Source organism: Lupinus angustifolius, chromosome LG09 (assembly GCF_001865875.1).
Source record: "Lupinus angustifolius cultivar Tanjil chromosome LG09, LupAngTanjil_v1.0, whole genome shotgun sequence".
NCBI lineage: Eukaryota > Viridiplantae > Streptophyta > Magnoliopsida > Fabales > Fabaceae > Lupinus > Lupinus angustifolius.
In genome coordinates, this window is record NC_032017.1 from 13,831,243 (window position 1) to 13,854,154 (window position 22,912).

Consider the following 22,912-nt stretch of genomic DNA (forward strand, 5'->3'; position numbering starts at 1 on the left):
TTTGGATCCAGTGATTTGGTAGCTTTAGCAAATTGGAGTCATTAAATTAAGAACTAGTATCCTCTCCCCGAGACAAATTCTTGTTTTTACACTTATAATGTCATATAATTATATTTAAAGGATAAAAATGTTATATCTTATGTTTTTTTATATTATTTGTAATGTATTTGCCTCTCCATTATCCTAATTTTGAATTAAAATCCTAGACTTAGATTCCGAAATGGTTCAGATTTCACTAAACTCAATTTTCAAAGTGACTTAATCCTATAATTTTTCTCATTACCCATTAATTCAATCACAGCCCTTTACTCAAAATTTCAAGAAAACTAGTTACAAATGATTAACTTGGAAAAAAGTGATTAACTTTTTATTCTTTGATATAAAAATAACCAAGCCCCACTAGAAAAACTTCTACTTGATATATCCTATTTTATACATCAAGTTTCCAAAACATGGAATAATTAATATTTAAGAACTGAGAGTATGCTAACTAATTAACACACTCTTGATTACACAGAAAAAAAACCACATTCCAATATTTAAACAACGAACTCTCATAATATATTCAATTGAATTGTTGCTGCTCCAACCAAGGCCAGAACCCAGATTGGTCATCCATGCCACAAAACATGTTGCTTAAGCTTTCTTCTTTGGTAACTTGATCAATCTTTTGGCACTGAAGTTCAGGTCTTGAAGCAATTTGAAAAAGTTGAGTCACTGTAGTTGTTGGCCTAGTAGCTGAGGATGATGGAAAAAAGGGTATGCTAGTAAGATGTGGTGAGAGAGGACTATCAATAGCTTTTGTTCTTGAGATATCTAACTTGATTTCTGAGCTATTCTCACTCCTATTGCTGCAAGATCCTTCTGTTTCCTTATTCAGGTTTATTGATTCAGTTGGCTCTCTACTTTTCAGTGCCAATATCTGGTGCAGTAGTCACAGCAGAAAAAAATCAGGTAATACAAAATAACATGCAGAAAAGAAGGACCATAAAACCAAAATATGGTAGGATTGAAGGGATTTTGTAACAAAATGATGTGATTAAAGTGGAAATGAATCATTGGGTCTTGATGAAGTAACTGTAGATGTATTAAATAAAATGGTTTTTAAAAAGTTAAAGTGAGTGAAAGGAATGGTTCTGAAAACTAATCAAAAGACAGAAAAAGCATAAATACTTGGAAGAAAAAAAAAGATGAAAGGATTATAATTACCAAGCTTTATGCTATAGTACACAGAATCAAAACAATCATATAGCAGAACTAGAACATCTCCATATCTTCATCATTTTTTTCTACATAATTGGTTTAATAAGCAAAAACTAGTCAAAGTAAATAGGAGACTAGAGAGACATATAATTATTTTATGAGTTTCAAGAGAAAACTACAAACCTCAGTTTGAAGTTTTTGGTTCTGAGCTTGAAGTGCATCATTATCTGACTTCATAGCATCATACTGTCTCTTAAGAAGATCATAGTCTTTCTCTAACTGCTTTGTCTTCCACCTAGCCCTTCTATTCTGGAACCAAATAGCAATCTGCCTAGGTTGCAACCCAAGAGCCCTTGCAAGGTGCATCTTTCTCTCAGGTTCAAGCTTGTTTCCAAGCTCAAAACTCTTCTCAAGTGTCTTCACTTGTTCTATGTTAAGCCTCCTTTTCTTCTCACTTGCTTGTGATCCATCATCAGAGAAATCTTCCTCCGCATTAACTTCTTCTCCAAGTTCAATCCCTGAAAATGACATGGATCTCTTGCCTAGAAAAGATGGTCCCCCTAAAAACATAATTTGAAACATGTTTATTAGACAAAGAAAATCTAAATATATTTGAGTGTGTGCTTATGTTTGTTTATGTACTCATGTGTTTTAGAGTGAGAGAATAGTAGTATTACCATGATAATCTTGAGGTGTACATGTTGGTAAAATTGAGTTGAGTGAAGGTGGAGGTTGGTGTTCATCATGGTGAGGGGTTTGTAGCATGAAATTTGCTGAGAAGAAAGCCATATTCATTGGTGCTACAAATCTTGAAGATCATGAGCTGAATGATATTATGATCATCATGTTGAATGACAAATACTAAGGTTTACTCATTACTGCACAATATCCTTTGATTAATACTTTGGAGTTTGGAGTAAATTAGTTCTTCAATTGGAAAAAATGGACAACTTCTTCATAGTATATGGCTTATAAACTTTATAAGTTTAAGAGCTAGCTTTTGTTCTCCTTATGTTTATATTTGTAAAGGAAAAAGAATTTGGGAAGAAGAGGTGAGAGGGGTGTATGAAATTGAATCTATAGTTCTACACATCAACTTCTATATATATTACTGGTTTTTCCTTTTATTTTTCTTATATTTTTTGTTGTAACCAAGTAGTTTCAAATAAAAAATAATAAAGAAACTCCACTAAATTTTATGTACATAAAAGGAAAACCAATTAGTTAAGCATTTAAAGAAAAAAATGGTGATGATTAGATGCTATAATGATGTTTAATTTTTGAAATTAAAATAATAAAGAAAAAAGGAATTGTATTTAGAAAGAAGAAAAGGAAAGATTGCTTCTTTGCCTCAACTTGTCAAATAATATTCCAATAGAGTGCTTGCATGTGTATGGATGGGATCACTTTGTGTCCTAAGTTAATTAGAAAGCTCCATTAAATTAAAAAGAATAATAATAAAATAATATTTTAATATTATTTTGTAAAGTTTAACTAGTTAAGGACACAAGACAGACGAGAAAAATTATAGAACATAGGATCTTATCCCATGTGTATGCTCACAACTTGTAATTATTTTCCTAATGATAAACTAGTTGTAAACTTAGGAGACAAGTAGATGGGTTATCCTTTACAATGACACATTGTCTTTAAATATAATGATGGAATTGGCAATTTGGGCATTGAAGCTAGACTCTTTAATTTCATGTCTTTTATGATTCCTTTGTTAAAGGCAAATAGGAAATAGAGATTCTGTTATTATGATTGTTAATTTGAAGTGGGTGACTTTAGAGGAAATGGTCGTAATGATTTCTTAATAAAAGCATAAAAGAAAGACATTTGATGGGGTTAGTGATGTTATTTAGAGGGAAAGATGGGTATAGTGTAGAGAGCTTTTCTTAGGAAAAAGTTAAACTAACATGGAGATGTGATAATTGTATGCTATGTTTATTTTGTGAAGGATTGGGTTACTTAAGAAAAAAGGGATATGAGTTGGTTACAACTTTAAGTCCAAAAAGGATTGTGTTTTTTGATAGGTCTAATTAAGTCCCCATATTTTGGCACCGATATCAAAGGTAACGTAATATAAAGTATGATAAATAGAAGCACATATTATTAGTTATTTTATTTTAAGCGTCTTACGATTATATAACTAACCGATTAGTTCCTGTATTTTGGTTTGAGTATGTTTTGTTATATGATAAATTTATTATCAAAAATTGCAATTCAGTAATATTAATGATAAGATCATGATCTGCACACCATATGGTTGCTTTCAAGAACTGCAAGGAATTTTAATCCAAATAAGTTCTAACCATACAAACCATCATAAATTCAAAAAAGAGAAAAGCGGTGTGTAATGGCATTACAAAAGTGTAAGAGTAATTTTCATTTTCAGATCATCATTATGAATGTTAATAATCATAGTTTCTTAAGTAAATAAAAGTTACCCGCTTAAATGAAGTGTGTCAAGAAAATTATTCTTCTGGATTTACATCCATTACTAAACTCTTGACATAGTACAAGTTTTCATTGGAGAGTGATATATTTCTTATTATTTTGAAATATGGTATTCTTAATTTTTCTTATAAATTGTATTTTCATATAATAATAAATCAGTATTCACCACACACAAAATAGAAAAACCAATATAGAGTTGATTTAGTAGTGTATTGTCTTATTAGATTTTCAAACAATTTTCAAATTCATATGAGGCTAAGGTATAGTCCCTCATACTTTTTGAGGGACAAACATACATATGAAAAATGATAAGTCATTGTCCATAAATTAAAAAATATCATTACTTAATGCATAAAAGGACAAGATAGAAAAAACTGTACTTTATATCAAATCAAATAATTTAATAACCCAATTTAAAAAAAAATAAAACAAAAGAAGAGTGGCACCACTTAATAGCAATGTAGAATTTTCCTTGCAAATGGAAGGAGAGAGATGAGGGAAAAGAGTGAAGGGGAAGGAATCTAAAGGGTATGGGTCCAATGAAGAGGGGCAGGGTTTGCTACCTAACCTACCAACAAGTATCGTGCATTTGGATGAAGCTCTTTCCCATCAACCATTATCTCTTTCAACTCAACCCCTATCTCATAACTCTATGTGTTTTTGCATGTATGATGAGGCTATGAGAGTTGAATCTATATCCCCACTGTTATTACCCTTTGAAGTTGGTATTCTTTGTCCTTTTCCCCCACTCAATATATAAGTATATGTACATCTACATCACACAATTTACACTGCTCCTTTCTCCTTCTTAGCTATTTGCCAACAACCCTTTCAAATTGTCCTTCAACACTTGTACACATTTTAAATATTCCAACCCTCTCATCAAATATAAGTATTTATGTCATATGAGTGTGGTTGAATATTGTTGTATATCACATATATAAATATATAAGAGTGTATATTCATGCATTATAGTGTAAAGATGTATACACAGTCAGTACATCAATCATAATTTATTTATATTACTTTTTGTTAAGGTTCCATCTCAAAACCAATTGACAATGAGAGGAGCAGCCCAATATGTATTTAAATCATTCCCAGGATAATGAGATAGGCGATGTGGGACTTACTTCCCAATACTTTTTAGAAAAATCAATGACGATTAAACATTAATTGGTGGATAATGCAATAACAATGTATAAAACTCATATACTGTCAATGCATACATTTTTTCTATATGTATACATGAAATGTATCATTTCAATATGGCATATTCAGTATTCAAATAAATAATAGAGTAGTCTTAACATGTATACCCAAGAGAATGAGACAGACGATATGTGACTTAGTTTGTTAGGCAAATGATTAATTTTGCTTCATGACTACGAAAAGAACGAAGTTGGGCTTTGACATAAATATTATGTTAAAATTTCATCTCAAAACCAATTGACAATAAAATAAATAGTCCATCAAATATTTAAATCATGTTTAAGAGAACTAGACAAGCCACTAGGCTTACTTCCGAACAGTTTCAACACATTACAAGATCAAATGCTCAAAGATTTGGATTCCCTTTTAAGTTAGTAGTGTGGCTTATGTAACAAGGAAGATACTATTATGAATGTAAAGCATGGCTTTTGAGAAATTATAACGACAACAGGAGGTTGCTATATTCTTTAAAACTGCACGTTGCCAGAGAGTGTAGTAAGTCTGAGTCTAATTTTTGAATTTTAGGTTTCAACGTGAACTAGTAAAAAGGACATAGTAAACAATTTTGTGGATATTATTTTGATATGAATAAAGTTTGTAGTACATCTTCCAACTCCATGTCCCAGCCAACAATCTAGCAGGGACTTAAGTGGATATTATTTTGTGGTTGGAGTTAAGGGGAGAGAAAAATATAATAAACAATAATATAAGAGGATAAATACGCAATATTGTATAATGAGGATTGGTTTAGTATCTTATGTTAGAACATTGGATAGTTTAGACGGAAATGAATGAAGATTAGAAAATAGAATTTGCAAGAAGGAATGAAGAAGAAGAATGAGAAAACTGAATTTCTATTTCTAGTTTTTCAAGTTCTAATTAGTTAGGTATACCCTTCTTTATATAGTAAGTGCACTCAAATCTTAACTAACTTTCAATTACTTTTTGAATTTTACAAACTAACACCCCATGATTTAAAAACTACTTTATCTACTCAATTACAATTACTCCAACAATTTTAATTTGCCAATTCAGTCTTTTTGAAGTTGCATACTCCTATCATTTTTCTCAACTCTTTGAATCTTTCAATCTTCATTGCCCTGGTTAAAATATCAGCCACTTGCACTTCTTTTTTGAAATGTAGCAAGTTAGTCTTCCCTTCTACTACTTGTTGTCTTAGGTAGTGATATTTGGTCTCTATATGCTTACTCTATCCACGTGAGACTGAATTTCTTGCCAAGTTTATAACTGATTTGTTATCCATATTCAGTTCAACCCCTTCTTCATCTTTAGCACCAAGCTCTTCTAATATTACAGATAGTCATGAAGCTTGACATGCTGCAATGTACTCTGCCTCAAATGTTGACAAAGTCACTACCATTTGCTTCTTTGAGCACCAAGAGATTGGAGCCCCTGCATTTAGGAAGACATATCCCATTGTGCTTTTCCTGTCCAGTATATCACCACACCAATCAAAGTCTGAGTAAGCTATTAGTTGAGGTTTGATATTTTCTGTTTGATGAGGAAAGATGATCCCAAAATCTGTGGTTCCTTTTAGGTATCTAAGGACTCTCTTGGCTACAAGCATGTGAGAGTTCCTTGGATTGCTCATGAATATGCTAGCTAATCCTACATTGAATAAGATTTCAGGTCGTGTGTGACAAATGTACCTGAGACTGCCTACTATCTTTCTGAATGCAGTGGCATTTGCAGCCTCTTCTTCCTTACACTTTCCTAGCTTTAAGTTCATTTCTGCTGGAGTTTTAGTTGAGTTACAATTCATCATGTTGAATTTACTCAGAACCTCAAGTAGATGCTTCCTGTGATGCATGAACAATCCCCTTCTTGTGTGTTGAAATTCTAGACCAAGGAAGTAAGAGAGTCTTCCTAGGTCTATCATTTCAAACTCACCTTTAACTCTTCAATTCCCTCTGAGCAACTTCCAGTTACCAGGAGATCATCTACATAGAGGCAAATTAGTAAGACATCTTTGTTTTGGTTGTTGATTTGGTGTACACACCATATTCCCTTCACATTTGTGAAAGCCAGAGTTGAACAAGAATTTGTTAATGCTCTTGTTCCATGCTCTAGGTACTTGCTTCAATCTATATAGTGCCTTTTTTATTCTAAACATTTTGCGTTCCTTGCCTTTAGTGATGAAGCCAAGAGGTTGAGTGACATACACTACTTCTTCTAATTGACCATTTAGGAAGGCTGATTTTATATCTAGTTGTCAGAAGCTTCATTTCTTCCAGCTAGCCAGAGTTACTATTAGCCTTATTGTCTCCAATCTAGCCACTGGTGCAAACACATCAGAGTAATCAAGTCCTTCCTTTAGCACAAATCCTCTTGCAACTAATCTAGCTTTATGCTTAGCTATTGTTCCATCAGGCTTCAACTTTACTTTGAAGATCCACTTGGCAAATATTGGCTTCTTTTTAGTTGGTAGTTCTACCAATTCACAAGTATCATTCTTTTCTATTGATTTAATCTCTTCTATCATGACTACCTTCCAAGTTCTGTTTGACACTGCTTCTTCAAAGTTGATAGATTCTACATCAGCAAACAATGCCAAATATTGTACCATTTCCCCTTCTTGATTTACTGTATCATCAGTACTTAGGACATAATCTGATAGTCACATAGGTGGGTTCCTTGTTCTTGTTGGTCTATTGGTTTCTTGTTGATTTGAAGGGTTTGTGTCTTGTATCCTCTCATCCAACACTGATTCATCAGTCCCAATCAAGATGAACATGGGTCAAAGCAGTAAGATTATCCCTTAGTCCTTTCCATGAGTTGCACTCATCAAAGTACACATCCCTACTAAACATTACTTGTTTTGTATCAGGATTGTACAACTTGTATGACCTTGTGGAGTTATATCCTAGTAGAATCATAGCTTCAGCCTTATTATCTAGTTTCTTCCTCTTTTGATCTGGTATATGCCTGTAGCAGAAGGATCCAAAAATCCTTAGGTGTTTCACATAGGATTTTACTCCTGACCAAACTTCTTCAGGTACTAGGCCAATAAGTCTTTTGGGTGGGCACCTATTTAAGATATAGGCTGCAATGGCTGCTGCTTCACCCCAATACTCATGTGGCAATTCCTTTCCTTTTAGCATACTCCTGCTCATATTCAGAATGGTTTTATTTCTTCTTTCTGCTATGCCATTGTGCTGAGGTGTGTATGGAGCAGTTACCTTATGCACAAACTCTTGAATATATTGAACACTGAAAATGCATCACTCTTGGTCTTTATTAGATACAACCACAATTTTCTACTCAGTTCATCAACAAATGTTACAAAGTACCTACTTCACCTAATGATGGTGTGTCAAAAGGATCACACACATTAGAGTATATGACATGTAACAGTTCATTTGCTTTTGAGGGAGTGTATATGCTAAATGAGGATCTAGGTTGTTTACTTATTTGACAATAATTACATACCTTGTTAGGGGCCTGAATAGGTGGTAGACCTTTAACCATGTCCTTAGATTTTAGTGTTTTCAAGTTTCTGAATTTCAAATGTCCTAATCTCATATGCCATAGTCATGAATCTTCTGTGATGGATGTAGCTGATAAGAAGCGTGTTTAAAAAGCTCTTAGACTGACTTGAAAGGTCCTATTTTGTGCTAGAGGTACCTTCAAGATATTCTTGTTGGCAACATCAAAGATTTCCAGAATGCCTTGATGCATTTGCACTGAGAACCCTTTTCCACCAATTGTCTCAAGTTGAGTAGATTACTCTTCATGTTGGGAACATAAAGCACATAAGCTATCAACACATTCCTCATATCTTCCCTACTGATCAAGACATTATGTGTCCATTCTTCTTGAATGAGTCTGCTATCTGCAAACCTTACATTGGTCTTTCTTCTATCATCAAAATTCACTAGCCAACTCCTATTTCTAGTCATATGGTTTGAACATCCCGAGTCTACATACCATCTATTATCACCGCTTGGCTCACAATCTATAGTCATCATCAATAATACTGGTTCATCATTCAGGCTTGTAGTGCTCTCTTTTTTGGCCAAGTGAGCTTCATTGTGAGATTTGTCATGATGTCCACCATGACTTGGATTTGATTGGCATTCACTGCTGAAGTGTCCAATTTGTCACAATTAAAACACTTCAGCTTCTTTCTATCCACTTTCTTCTTGTTCTCTTGTCATCTATGATATTTCCCTCTTCTTGATGGTTGTTCTACTTGATCAGATTTAGACCTGTCTTGATCAGTGAATTGAGGATACCTAAAGTTCCCCATTCTTTGCTCTTTTCCTCTGGCTTCGCTTCTTTGACCTCCCTTACAGCCACCTCTTCTTGAGGTATATGCATGCAAAGCCTGTTCAGTAGGCTTCTCCATAGACCTTTCTATTAGTCTCTATTCATGAGCCTCAAGTGATCCTTGTAGGTCCACTATTTGAAATTCCTCTATCTTCTTAAATTCTTCAATTGCAACAACTATATGGTCAAATTTTGGGCTTAGAGTTCTCACCACTAGCCCTCATTGCATTAGTATGGTTGATTACTCTATTGAAGAAATCTGCAATCCTTTCTCCTGAGTCCATTTGTATCAGCTCATATTGTCTTCTCATGGTTTATAGCCTTACCTTTTTCAACTGTTCAGCTCATTCATTGCTCTTCTCAAGAATTTGGCATGCTTCCTTTGCTGACCATACTTATGATATTTTTTCAAAAGGTGCTTCATCAACACATTGATGCAGCAAGAACATAGCCTTGCAATCTTTCTTTACTCTCTCTTTATACACATTCTTTTGTGCTTCTGTTGATGCCTATGTCAACTCTAAAAGCCCTTCTTCCACAATTTCACTGACATCTTGGAATCCCATGATAATTGTCATTTGAATTCGCCATCGATTCCAGTTCTTTCCGTCAAGTATTGACAGATTTGCAAGGAAACCAGTTTGTCCCATTCATGTTAAAGAAGACATGAAGGAGTCGTGGGATTGAGAAGAAAGAAGTTTGTGAACCTATCTCTTAATACCAATTTTATTAGAACATTGGATAGTTTAGATGGAAATGAATGAAGATTAGTAAATAGAATTTGCAAGAAGGAATGAAGAAGATGAATGAGAAAACTGAATTTTTATTTATGGTGTTTCAAGTTCTAGTTAGTTAGGTACACCCTTCCTAGCTTATATAGTAAGTATACTCAAATCTAACTAACTTTCAATTACTTTTTGAATTACAAACTACCATCTTAATTTTTTTTAGTTTAAATGTATTGCCCGTAGGAAGAGTTCAGTAGAGGATAATATTAATATAAACAACAACATATAAATATATCATCAATAAGGAATTGTAATAATGTAAAAAATGAATTCAATTCATACCAATCATAATATCTAATATCTAAAAAATTAGTTTTTGATCTAAAGGAAGGGATATATATTCTAGCCAAAAAGTAAATAAAAAATTGCTAAATCATGAAATTCATCCTTTTCTTAAAAAAGAAAAAAAACTAACTCATATTAGATTTTATATAGCAACGGACGTTGGTTCAAGTTACATATTTGATTCTCCTTAAGTAAGGTATTGAGTTCGAGTCTTGTGGATAGAAAAATGTCCACTAGGAGAGTTAGTCCCACGTACCTGTAGATGTTCCCGACTTGAACAGTATTGTATCCAATGTGAGGATGCATGTGAGAAACGAAAAAAAATTAGAATTTATATAATTTTCAAGTAAAAGTACACTTAACTATACTATTAATTATAATTTCATATAGAAAGTTTACGGACATGTGGGACCTAATAAAAGGAATTAAATTTCCAACACATGGTCCCAAATTAGCTTATTCAGCCATGAAGATGCACGACCACTAGTTCTTGTTTGATTTAACGGTCAATCAATTGATTGTACATTCAAATTTGATGGTTTGATTTTGACATGAATAAAATTGGGAGTAGTAACTTTATTCTCACCCATTTGTGTATCTTTTTACAAAGTATTTTTTTTTATAGGATATATCTGCTTGCAAGTTTTTTTTATTAGGATATCTGTTTACAAGTACTATCTTAAAGCGAGTTTAAAAATAAGAAAATTAAAAATAGATTTATTGTGTTTAGATTTATTAATGAATTAATAGTATATTTTATTTTATGTCCTTAAAAAGAAATTTTAAACCAAAGCAAATATTATTCCACAAATTTTGATAAGATAATTGTCAGAATAAATATAAAAAAGTAACAAAAAAATATTATGACTTTGATTCCTATAAAATGAGCCTCTCTCTAAAATGAGAAAGTAAATATATTCTTTAAAAACATATAAAGTAAATATGTATTAATCCTCAAATTATATAGTAGTCAAGTCCTTTTATAATTTCGCATCCTTTTCCATTATATATAAGAAGTAAATAAAATTTCCTAACAAATAATACCCAAACATAAATTATAAAAAATCACTATCTTCATTAACTTTATTTTTCAATAATTTTTAAACTTAACCTAATCTAAAGTGGTGACTTTATTTTTCAACATTGATATTTAGACAACATTTTTCATAAAATCTCTTTACACACACCCATTTTTAACTATTGATAATAACAATTTATTTTGAAAATAACAAATGATAGTTAATCTCTGAGTGATCATCTGTCCCAATTTCCTGTCTCAGTCTAATTAAAAAAAGGTCAATTAATTAAAAATGAAAAATTCGAAATACACGAACATAGGATCCATATTCATATAACTAGGCTAAGAAGGAAATATCTTATACAAAATCAATTCATCAGGCCTAGAAGGATAGGCTTAGGTCCAAATATTGACTCATCAATTATGAAGGGTAAGGAAATTGCATCCCAACTTGTCCTACATCATCCCTAAGTTGATCAATAATTATTAAACATGTGACAAAAATGGCATTGAGTAAACTTGGTGTGAGTCGATATTTTTTTTAACACTTAGTCCTTTTGGACCTAAACAAAGCTCACCCATGATGGATAATTGTATGCTAACCGGATAGAGTATTTTACTTCTAAAAAAAACTTCATGAAAATAGATTATGGACTTTTTATACAACCTCAGGCACAAAGTGGTTCTCCATTTCAGCAATTTAACATAATATTTATCTAGTTGCCTAAATATACTTTGTACGAGGATACAAGCTAAACGTTTTCACTTTACAATTTAGAAATACCGCATATAACTAAGCATAAAGCGTGGTTAAGTAGCAAACTTCAATTGATAAATTAAATTTATCTAGGGAAACTTTATATGTAGTAAATTGATCTAAAACTCATTAAAATCATTTTGTGCTTAAAGCTAAATTAATGTAGAACACTTTAAATAATCAGAAACTCAAAGTAAGAATTTGTAGAAAATGCATGGATTTTCACGTCTTAATTTTGTAAGCCATTTAAAAAGTTGTTTATGTCCTATAAGTAGTCGATGTCTTATAAGCTCTTAAAGTTATCCACTAGTTGTTGATTAACTAATTTTATCACAAACATTTCTAACTTGATAGGTTAGCCTATTAGCCTTCTACATTTAACCCCTACGAATTGGAATACACATGTATCCCACTTAGGGTGTGTTTGGGAGTAACATTTTGGAGGGGGAGGGAAGGAAGGGGAGAGTTTAGGAGAGGGATTCCCTTGTTTGGGAGTTTAGTGGAGGAGAAGGGAGGGTTTTGAAGGATTTTTCAAACCCCCTCAAACCCTCCAAATGCCAAAATACCTAGTTCCCCCAAATTGGGGTGTTTTGGGAGGAAAATAAGCCAAATTACCTAACTACCCTTACTAATATTATTCTATAACATATAATACATAACATACTATTGATTTTTTAAAGGAGGAATATGGATAAAATAGTATTTTTGTATTATATTAACCCTCCATCCCCTTCAATCTAAATTTCACACTCCCAAACAAGAGAGGGGTTTAGTTGGATTTGCCATCCCTTCTCCTTCCTTTCCTCCCTCCTCTTTACCCTCTCATCCCTCTCCTTTCCTTTCCCTCCTAACTCCCAAACAAAGCCTTAGTGTCATTCTTTTTGCAAAATTGTGGCAATTGTAAAGGAAAAAACTTAATTCAAATCTCCTTTATAATTATTGTTACAATTTAAAATAGCAAGGCACACATAATATGACTTTGAAGTGATTTTTTTCTTCAGATTTTTCAGTCTGACTATTCAGCCTTTAGCTTTCAATTAGTATTTTAGTTATGCAAAATATAACTTTGGTTCTGATGGAGAAAAATCAATACCAGCCTTAAATTTTTATTTTTCTAAAGAAAGGAATAGAAGGACCTGCTAATCTTAGCATTGGTGATGATGGAACATGAATAGGTCCCATAGAAATACAGCTTTAATATTTAGCCAAAGACAACATCTCTTATTACTCCACATGCCTTTATTAGTTGGAAATTGGAAGCAAGGATATGCCTTATTGGCATTGGGTGGATCCATGTTCCTTAAAACATTTTTTTCTCCTTATGTTTTCCCTTTCAATTAAATAATTTAAAATATGAAATATCATTAAAAAAAAATTGAAATTTAAAGTGGAAAATTAAGCAATAGCTAATAAATGTTCTCCTCCACATGCTCTTATGCTTCTGGTATCTTCCGCTTACTCAAATACCATGTGCTATCTTTGCTTGACATCCTTTTCTTTCTAAATAATATTTCCTTCTTTTAATTGTTCCTTCCAAATTCTCGCTTGTTTTACATTTTTCGGATTTTTTAAAAGGAGATCGTTAAAACTTAAGTATATGAAAGAGTTCAACTCAAAAAATTAGTCTATTAAGTGAGAACTACTGAAAAGTTATGTGACTTTATCGTAATTTAAATACCTATCACAATGTTTTACTCATAAAATAAATATGCATGGATGGTGATTTGCGAGCTACTGATAAGTTATGTGACTTTATGATATTTTGCTCGTGACCATGTTATTTTACTCTGTGAAGGGAACAAATGGACCATGCATAAAAACCGTCTATTGCGGGGGTCACTTCCTAGATTGGCTACATATTGGCGATGCCATTTATTTCATAGATAAAGAGGGTTTACCTAAAAAGAGATAAAATATAAAATAAAGTTATCACAAAGAAAAAGTAATAAACAATTTAAATAGAACGTCTAACCAAACTGTTCTATATATTCATCTTAACTAGTAGTTTACTTTTTTTTAGTGATCTTAAGTAGTAATTTAGTTTAATGTGTTTAACATGATTCCTTTGGTGTGGGAGGGGGTTGACATTCTATTTTGTTTTTCCTTTTAGGTATCACTTATATGAGTTGGGATACTCTCCATTCATAGAAAGGTAAGTGATTACTTTGCACTTACCCATATGGGTAAAAATGTTATATTATTATATTTTAAGGATAAAAATGTCAAATCATTTTATATTTTTTCTTTTTGCCTCTCCATTAATGAAGAGGATCCCAACTCCACTTGTATCTATCCACGACTTACAGCTTCCGGCTATCATGGAATCTTATTACTGTCAAGTTATAGGACGAGTGAAGAATTACCATAAAATAACAGGTCTTGAATCGAAACCTTTAATAGGATAATTTTACGATGTTTTCCACTTATAAAGTCATACACTTTTTTCGATTGATATGAAACTTCAGACTTGAATATACTTCACTTCCGGTTGGATCCTGATAGCATACACTTTTTCCTGCTGAAATGAAACTTCAGGTTAGATCTTGATAACATACATTCTTGCAATAGGATATATACATGACACAGTGTCAAGGATTTACTTCCACAAAGCTCAATCAAGTATACAAGCTTTAGATTGTGGCATCTTACGAATTACAAGTAAACACGTTGTTTTAATAACAATTACATAACAAGATTTTCTACAAGAAAGCATGGAACATTGTCTTGATGTAATGACATTAAGGATGTATACATATTAGGAAAAGGAAGGTTGCTGCATCATGGATGAGTATAACTCTGGAATATATTTGATCCCAAATTTGGTTCAATAAATTTTGGTTTATTTCCTTTGATTACTTCTATAAAGCTAGGAGAGAACAGACTATTTAATAGAAATGGACCATTTGAGGGAGCATAAACTTGAGATTTAGCTTTAAAATATTAAATCTAGGATGTATTGTTATAATAGGATTGATGATTTATAAATTTTTTGGATTTAAAATTTATATTGTTAAATTTATTTTGAAGGACATGTGCCACTATCCCATACAGTACCGGACCTTCTAGTCTAAGAGGATTTGGATTCAATTAAACAATATATATATATATATATATACGAGTTCAATTTTCAACTCATTTGGTTCATGAACCAAAATTTATCGAGTTAAATAATAAGTCAGGTTTCAAACGAATATCGAGTTGATTTGGTTTATTGCCAACCATATCCATACCTTTCAGATACGTTAGTTACTTACTCGTTGTTGGGACGTTCAAATTCACTTTATTCCAAGAGAAGCTAAATGTTTGGCGGACTTTATTGGTTTTCTTTCAAGTTCAACTTTTCAGATTTTGGATTCTACTCCGGTTGGTGCTTCAGATTTCCTTGACATAGATCTTTCTGTGTAATCTTGTTTTTTTCTATTTTTTGATGTACAAAAAAAACTTTGCTTTGGGCTTTTACTAGTTTAGCAATAGACATACCTCGAATAAATCTGCTTATACCTCTTCGAACGAAGGACAGATTCAAGAAAAAACTTAGCTCTGGGCTTTCTGCTCAATGTCACATATCAGGCTTTAGCCCAACTTTAATTGAATAATTTGTTAGGAGTTAGCAAAAGGGTGATTAATTCCAAGAGTTTAATAGATATACTCTAGTTTAATACATAACCAATATTAACATATTAATAATGAATGATGTGCTGAAAATTGTAGTATATTATTTAGAAAAAAAATGTAGTATATTATTTAGAGAAAAATGTAGCACTGACAATATAATAATTTTTTATAAAGTCAATACATTATATATTATTAACATTATAAATGAACAATGATGATATACTAATTAATATAAATTTTTACACTACAAATGCATGAATATTACACCCTATTGATTAAGCATCCATTGCGCGAAGTGAGATATTGACATAAACTGACCAGCAAGTTGGATAATGTAGAAGATTAAATAGAAAAGCCTGGATACAGTATCAGCCCAAGCCAGTGATCCACCACATCAATTTTCTCTTAGCTGCTATTTTAGACCATCAATAATATCCACATCTGCCCCATGATTTTCAATTCCAAGGGATTCTCCCAACTACTTAAGATTAATAACGCGATCTAAGTGGATAATTAGTTGCTCAAAGTTAAGGTAAAAATAAATTTAGAAGTTCTCAGCTTTTAGAAATCCATAGCAATCAACTACAAATGAGAGAATACCTTGTAGTTTGGGAGAATCCCTTATAAAATCAAAATGGTAACGTAAGAGCCGTGATGATGATGTAGGTATTGTGGATAAAAGTTTGAAGGTGTGTGGCTGAGTATTTTTGTCATTTTACTCTTAGAAAGAACGAATGATAGTGGATGTACTCAACCTAAACATGCCAATCTATTGGATGTGTGGGTTTGATTTATGTGTTAAGATGATGAGTTTTTGAGTGTTTTTTCTATCATTTTGAGATTTTTTGGGTATAACGGGTGTATAATTCATCATATGGGGTGAGAGGAATTAGTTTAACTAGGCGTGTGTGGTTGTCCCGTCCAACATGTATTACTCATAAGTATCGAACATTCCTTACATCATTAGAACAAAGACTTATTTTTGTATAATTTTGAGTTCTACTATTTTTTTTATTAAGCAAAATGCATTAAAATCAGCACAATAAGTGCTAACCTAATACAATAGAAGGATCAAAAGAATGATCCTTTAAGAAGATAAAGAAATACAAGTTATTGGGTCCTTACACCAATTAGTAAAAACTAGATGAGTGGGAGCAATTTTTGCATAAACCACGTCCAAGATGAAGCTAGTATCAAATCTAATATATCCACATAACTCACTACTTTCTCCTTCAAAATCAAGTCATTCCTCATAATTGAAATAGACCACACAATAGCAAACCACAACATCCTCCATAAGCTTGATGCTTTAGAGTTGGTTCTAATATTTTCACGTGTATTCAACAGATCAATTAAATTTATTGGAATTGCAGTAGACAGTTGAAGCCATGCATAAACTTCTTTCTAAACAGAAGATGCAAATTCACAAGAAAGGAAAAGATGATAAATAGATTACTCATTATTGAAACGAATAACACACTTGACATCTTCCACTCAATGAATAACTTGTCTTTTGAATAACTAAACCTTTGTTGGAAGTCTTTGTCTAATGAGTTTCCAAATAAAACAATAAAATTTTGAAGGTACCCAATTAATCTAACACTTTTTTAGAATATTACCTAAAGGCGAAAAACTTTGATCCACTTGAATAAGGTATACAGACTTCACTATATAATTTCATAATGAATATAAGCCCATCGCCACTTCTCCTCAACATTCTTTTTGCATCCATGACGCTGGATAAAAGCAAACAAATCGCCGATCATAGTTTCCTCTCTTTCAAACAACTCTCTATGTCATTTAACCTCTCAAGACCAAACATCGTAGATCCAAATACCACAATCAACCACAATCACCCTTCTATTCATAGCTAAAGAGAAAAGTCAAGGAACAACTTCTTTCAAACTATGATTGCCCACCCAAATATCATATCAGAATAGATTTTATGTTCCATCCCCTATATCACTCCATATATTGTCATCAAACCAACTTCGTGTTCTCCTTGGATAGACCTTATTTTACATAAGTCTTTCCACAACCTAGAAGCAGATCTAGGAATTGGGGAGAATAAATCAGAACCATATTTTGAGTTAACCACTTTAATCCAGAAAGTATATTTCTTATGAATTTTCCTCCACCCCCACTTCCCAAGAACGAAACATTGAAGCGGGATAAATCTCTAATCCCTAAACCTCCACTGGATTTAGGCTTGCACATATATGCCCAAGACACCCAAGCAATACCTCTACCACATTTCTTATTCCCCTAAAAAAACCTTCTTTTAATACTAACAAGCTTGGACAACAAAATCTTCAACGCTTTGTACAGAGAAAAAAAGGATGTAGGAATATTAGAGAGAATAGGGATTTACCCCCACTACATAAATGGAATAGTGCCTACCTTGCATGCAAGGAAGTTAGTTGCTGATGAAGTAAAGGTATAAGCAACCTCAATAGCAAACAAGAAACTCTTCTGAGCGTTCACTTTCAGATCAAAAGCAAGCTCAAAACATCTAAGAATACTCTTAATACTCCAATGGTTTTGAACTGCTAACTTGCATACTAGAATTGTGTCATCTGTAAATTGAAGGTCACACACTTCTATCCCAAGATTTCCAATTTTATAGTCTTCAAAGAGACCCACACTCCTAGCATGGTGAGCCAATCCTGCAAAACCTTCAACTATAATGAGGAAAAGGAACAATGCCATAGGATCACATGTTTGATTCCTTTTGAAACTAAGAATTGTTCTGATGAAATTCTATTAACCACCACAGACATGGTAGTGGGTGAAAGACAAACCTTGATCCACTTCCTCCATTTAGTAAAGAAATGGAATCTAAAAAGCATGTAGGCAAGAAAGTTCCAATTAATATATTTTGCTCTTGTTTGTATTAACCATGCATGAGTGTACTACTTCTTTCCTCTTTGAGCATATGAATGTATGATTATTCTTCAACCTTTTGTAGAAGGTGGAGAGTGTAGTTAGTTGATGCTTAAGATTATCATGAATAAAACTATTCTTGTTTATAAAGAATGTCAACAGGAAGAGCAACGGGGTCAATGTCATTTTAATTTTCCCCAAACTCAAACCCATTGTTTTATTCGACAATATCTAATTATTATAATAATTTTCAAAGCGGAAGATGTAGACATCTCAAGATTCATATTATAGGATATATAAGTGCATATACACACACTAAATAGTTTAGACTTCAAAGTAGTTTGAAACACATTAGACGGCAACAATAGTGTTTCACAATAATGCTTCAAAATCCCCTACCCTGAATTCTAAGTCCTTTAAACAACTATGAATTAATCACCCATAATTTCTTATTGCCTAAATGTCTAGGCGGACAACAAATTTTGACTATAGAACTAGCTTTTTTAGTTTGGGGTCAGAAGTCAGACTCCTTTTTCATTACTTGAAGGGCCAGTTTGGTGGAAAAATAAAAAAAAATGAAAAAAAATAATAACATTTGTATCCTTTAATTTATATTGAAATTACATTTTTACATTTAAAAATACATGTAAAAACATAATTTCTCTCTCTAATAATGGTGAGGATCCTGGCGGTTGGAAGACAATATTAGAAACCTTTCCCACCATATATTGCATGAGAGAATAAAGATCACATGTCTCAAAAAATTATGTCTTCATGTCCATATATATCCAACAAATTTCAAAAGTAATATAAAAATGTTAATTTATATTTTTATAACTTTTCTTTTAATGAAATTTCACTTTTTAATTAGATGAAAATACTAAATGAGACATGTGATCTCAATTTATGTAGGCGTGTCTAAGTTAGTTCTCTATGGATCAAGAAACTTGACAGAGGAGAGAGGAAAGATCTCTCTGCTTGCTAGATGATCCTAGAAAGAATGTCCCCAGGAAATTGTGACATGTGTTTTTAAAAAAAAATTAATAGTACAAATCTTAAATTATTTTTAAATACAAAAAATATATAAATTATGAAGCCAATGTAAGTCTTGAATTCGCCTGTAGAGGATCCCAACCCATGATACAGGGGTAAGTCCTTAATTAGTGAGAGAAGTTTGACATCCCAACCCATGATGCTAGTGGTAAGTCCTTAATTGGTGAGAGAAGTTAGGGATATATACCTAGATGGCTAAAAACCTTTGTATTGAAGTGTTTATAGTCCGTGATATGGGCCTGAGAGAATGATCCAGGATAATTTGGAATTATCATTTGATATCAAGTTTATCAATTATGCTAATGAAGTGGTTACGAGGTTTGACCAAGCCAATCCTGGATATTTCGACCTAGTAGTTCTCCAGTACACAATACAATGAATGCATATAGACGTTGTTGTTATCCTTATATAAATGGACATTTAAATGTACGGTGGCAAAGGTAGTAAGTGTGGTTGGATCATGAGTTAGTTATTTCATATTGTGGTCCTAATGTCAAACATTAATATCACGGGTTGGCTAGAACAAATAACCGAAAATGGTGCATGTGGGGTAATATCACATGTAGTAGCCATTGTCACCATCAACCTTGACCCTTTTAAATGGGTCCACTGTCCACATAAAAAACTGCTGGGTTTCTCTCATAAGATAGATTACTAAGATCAATCCCAAACATTGCAGCCTCCAAATTTGATATTTATTTCACAATATTTGTTTTAATACACAAATGTTAATATGCTAATATTTATAGTGTATGAGACTTTCCTCAACCTTCTTATCACTTCATTCGTTATATCATCCACTCTAATTATTAGACTACCTTATAACTTCTGGATTCGAAAAATTGCAAAGAGTGCTAATGGGGACTTCACAATATATACGTAAATGCAACATAATATCAAAATATCTGCAAAGTTGTGAAATCTATATCTACTAATTTGAACCCATCAAGATGTAGTACATTTTACATTTTATTTAAGCTAGATAGAAGCTGATGATAATCACTACAAGGTATCACATAAAACTAATAACAACGAACCAAACATGGAAATGGAGCCCCATGTTATAGCCCTTCGCATTTGTCTAGAAACCAAACCCTACCCAGAGAAGAGAAAGGATGATGATAATATAATAATGATAATAAAGTGAGACATGGGCATGCACACAACATTTATATATAATATGCATTAGGCCACTAGCTATAATTAGACTATTACATAAGTAAGCTCCTAATAATGGCTGCTTGAGCACTATTAGAGTCTGTGTTGGCCAAAAGTTGTGACAATCGATCACTTAGATCATCAACTTCTCTGTGCAAGTTCTTGATGTAGTTGCAAGTTTCTTGCAATACCTTAGAAGATGAAACCTACAAGAGGGAGAAAGTCATGAATCAATGTTTTGTTGGTTCATTTTTAGCAGACACATGACATTGCCTAGTAGTACTGTTTAGTCACAGCCTGTGGCGTGGAAAATATGTTCATGGAATCTCAGCAGTAAACACATGCTATAGTAATATTTTTATCACTAACATAATTAATATTTGCTCATGGAATATGCTTAATATTAAAGAAAATGTTTCATTAACGCCAACAAAGGACATCAAATGAAGTGTCTTATTTTTAAATGTAATTTAGAAATACGTATAAACTTAGCTTGTAGATTATTAAATATGATATTCAAATTTTGATATTTAAATAATGTGACTCTATATAGGCGGTGCAATCCTTAAACAATTGAGGTGTTTGCCTAAGATCCACACCCTTAAAACTCTCCTAATTAGATTACTTATATTTTCTATTGAGAATAAAAAGTTAAAATTAGTTGATTATTAAATTATGATAAGTAATTGAATAACTCAAAGAGCTGGAAAATTCTAATGACAATCTATTAGTCAAATAGGTTCTAGTTTTGAATATAAATTTCATGTTGAACACTAATCTCATCTATTGTCTCAAATTTTGTACAACTCTATGCAGGAGGAGGATCACCTGTATTTATTGGTGTCCCTAATGGTGTACCAAACCAATCAAAATGTGTTATTTTATTGGAATTTGTTTTTATAAAAAACATAAATTAATATTTTATATTATTTTGGGAAATATAATTGGGTAGAGATAAGGGACAAATTTTTTTTTGAGACAGAAGATCCTTATCTCTATGAATCACTTATTTCTCATTCATTAGAAATGTGATATATACTTTTTTATTAATAATAATAAAATGGTAAATAATATGATATGGGACAATTTCCTTTCTACTAAGAGCATAACTCTATGATAAATATCTTTTTCGAACATGTCCTTATTATTTCTCCTTACAATGCAATAATTTCTCAAAGTTAAGAGGGGGGACTAGTGTGACTTATCTACCACTAAGCCAAACAAAGGCCACACAAAATATGTATCCATTATGTGTAATGCATGTGAGCGTGTATGAGAGAGAAACTATGTGTGAAAGAGAATGAAAGTGAGAGAGATATATAGAGAGAATGACACATTAATACCTTGTCTGAGCGCCTAGCTCGAAGTTCAGGGATAAGTTGTTGTAACTTGGAAACTAGATCAGTGATTTGAGCATCAGTGATTTCAGCTGAAGCACCAGATTGTCTAGAACGAGATCTTCTGCTAGACATTTCTATTAGTGAATGTGAATGTGTGTCAGAAATATTTGATGTTGCTAGCTCTTAATACTTGTTCAAGATAAATGTGTGAGAGAAAGAAGTAATAATACTAAGCTTTGTAGTGCAGTGTGCCAAATAGGAAGGTATGGTTTGTCAGAGAAGAATCAGAAAACTAATATGCAAGTTATTTGATATGAAAGAGATGGGTATGGAGCTAGGGAATATTCAAGGGAGAAAAGGTGTTTTGTTTTGTTTTTTTATATACTTTTTGAAATATACAAATTTTCAGGAGCTAAGAAAAGTTATGGAGAGGCAGAGAAATAAAGGATTCCATGAAAGAAGGCTTGAGAGAATGTGAGAGTGGGTGTTGGATATTGAAGAGGACAATTGCATGGGAGAAAACAGTGGGCTAGGCTTGTTATTAATAGGGTTTTTTTGTGTGTACTTACTCAAGTAAGACTTGCATGGACAAGAGTTGAATTAATTTTTATTAAAAAAATATCCTTAAAAAGATATAAAATTCTTTATTTTCCTACTACCAATTGGTATCTCATATATAGTAAAGAAATAATATCTTTTAGGATATATGATTGTATCTCCCAACAAATATCGCTCATAAAAATAGTTGTTAAAGAAATATAAAGTTCTTTATTTTCGTACTACTAGTTATATTCCCTTAGCATATAGGTAAGACTCTAGTCTTTTTTGGATATATGTCTATCCCTCCCAATAA

At 32.3% G+C, this 22,912-nt stretch overlaps 2 protein-coding genes across 2 annotated transcripts; both read right to left on the reverse strand.

Moving 5' to 3' along the window:
• On the reverse strand, window positions 350-2,286 carry LOC109357402 (homeobox-leucine zipper protein ATHB-13-like). The gene is made up of 3 exons (XM_019601349.1): window positions 1,881-2,286; window positions 1,387-1,763; window positions 350-922 (listed from the first exon to the last, which is right to left on the reverse strand). The coding sequence occupies exons 1-3, from the start codon at window positions 1,996-1,998 to the stop codon at window positions 566-568; spliced, it is 852 nt and encodes a 283-aa protein (XP_019456894.1). The 5' UTR covers window positions 1,999-2,286; the 3' UTR covers window positions 350-565.
• On the reverse strand, window positions 20,513-22,581 carry LOC109355917 (transcription factor PRE6). The gene is made up of 2 exons (XM_019599197.1): window positions 22,063-22,581; window positions 20,513-20,925 (listed from the first exon to the last, which is right to left on the reverse strand). Exons 1-2 carry the CDS (start codon window positions 22,189-22,191, stop codon window positions 20,773-20,775), a joined length of 282 nt encoding a protein of 93 aa, XP_019454742.1. The 5' UTR covers window positions 22,192-22,581; the 3' UTR covers window positions 20,513-20,772.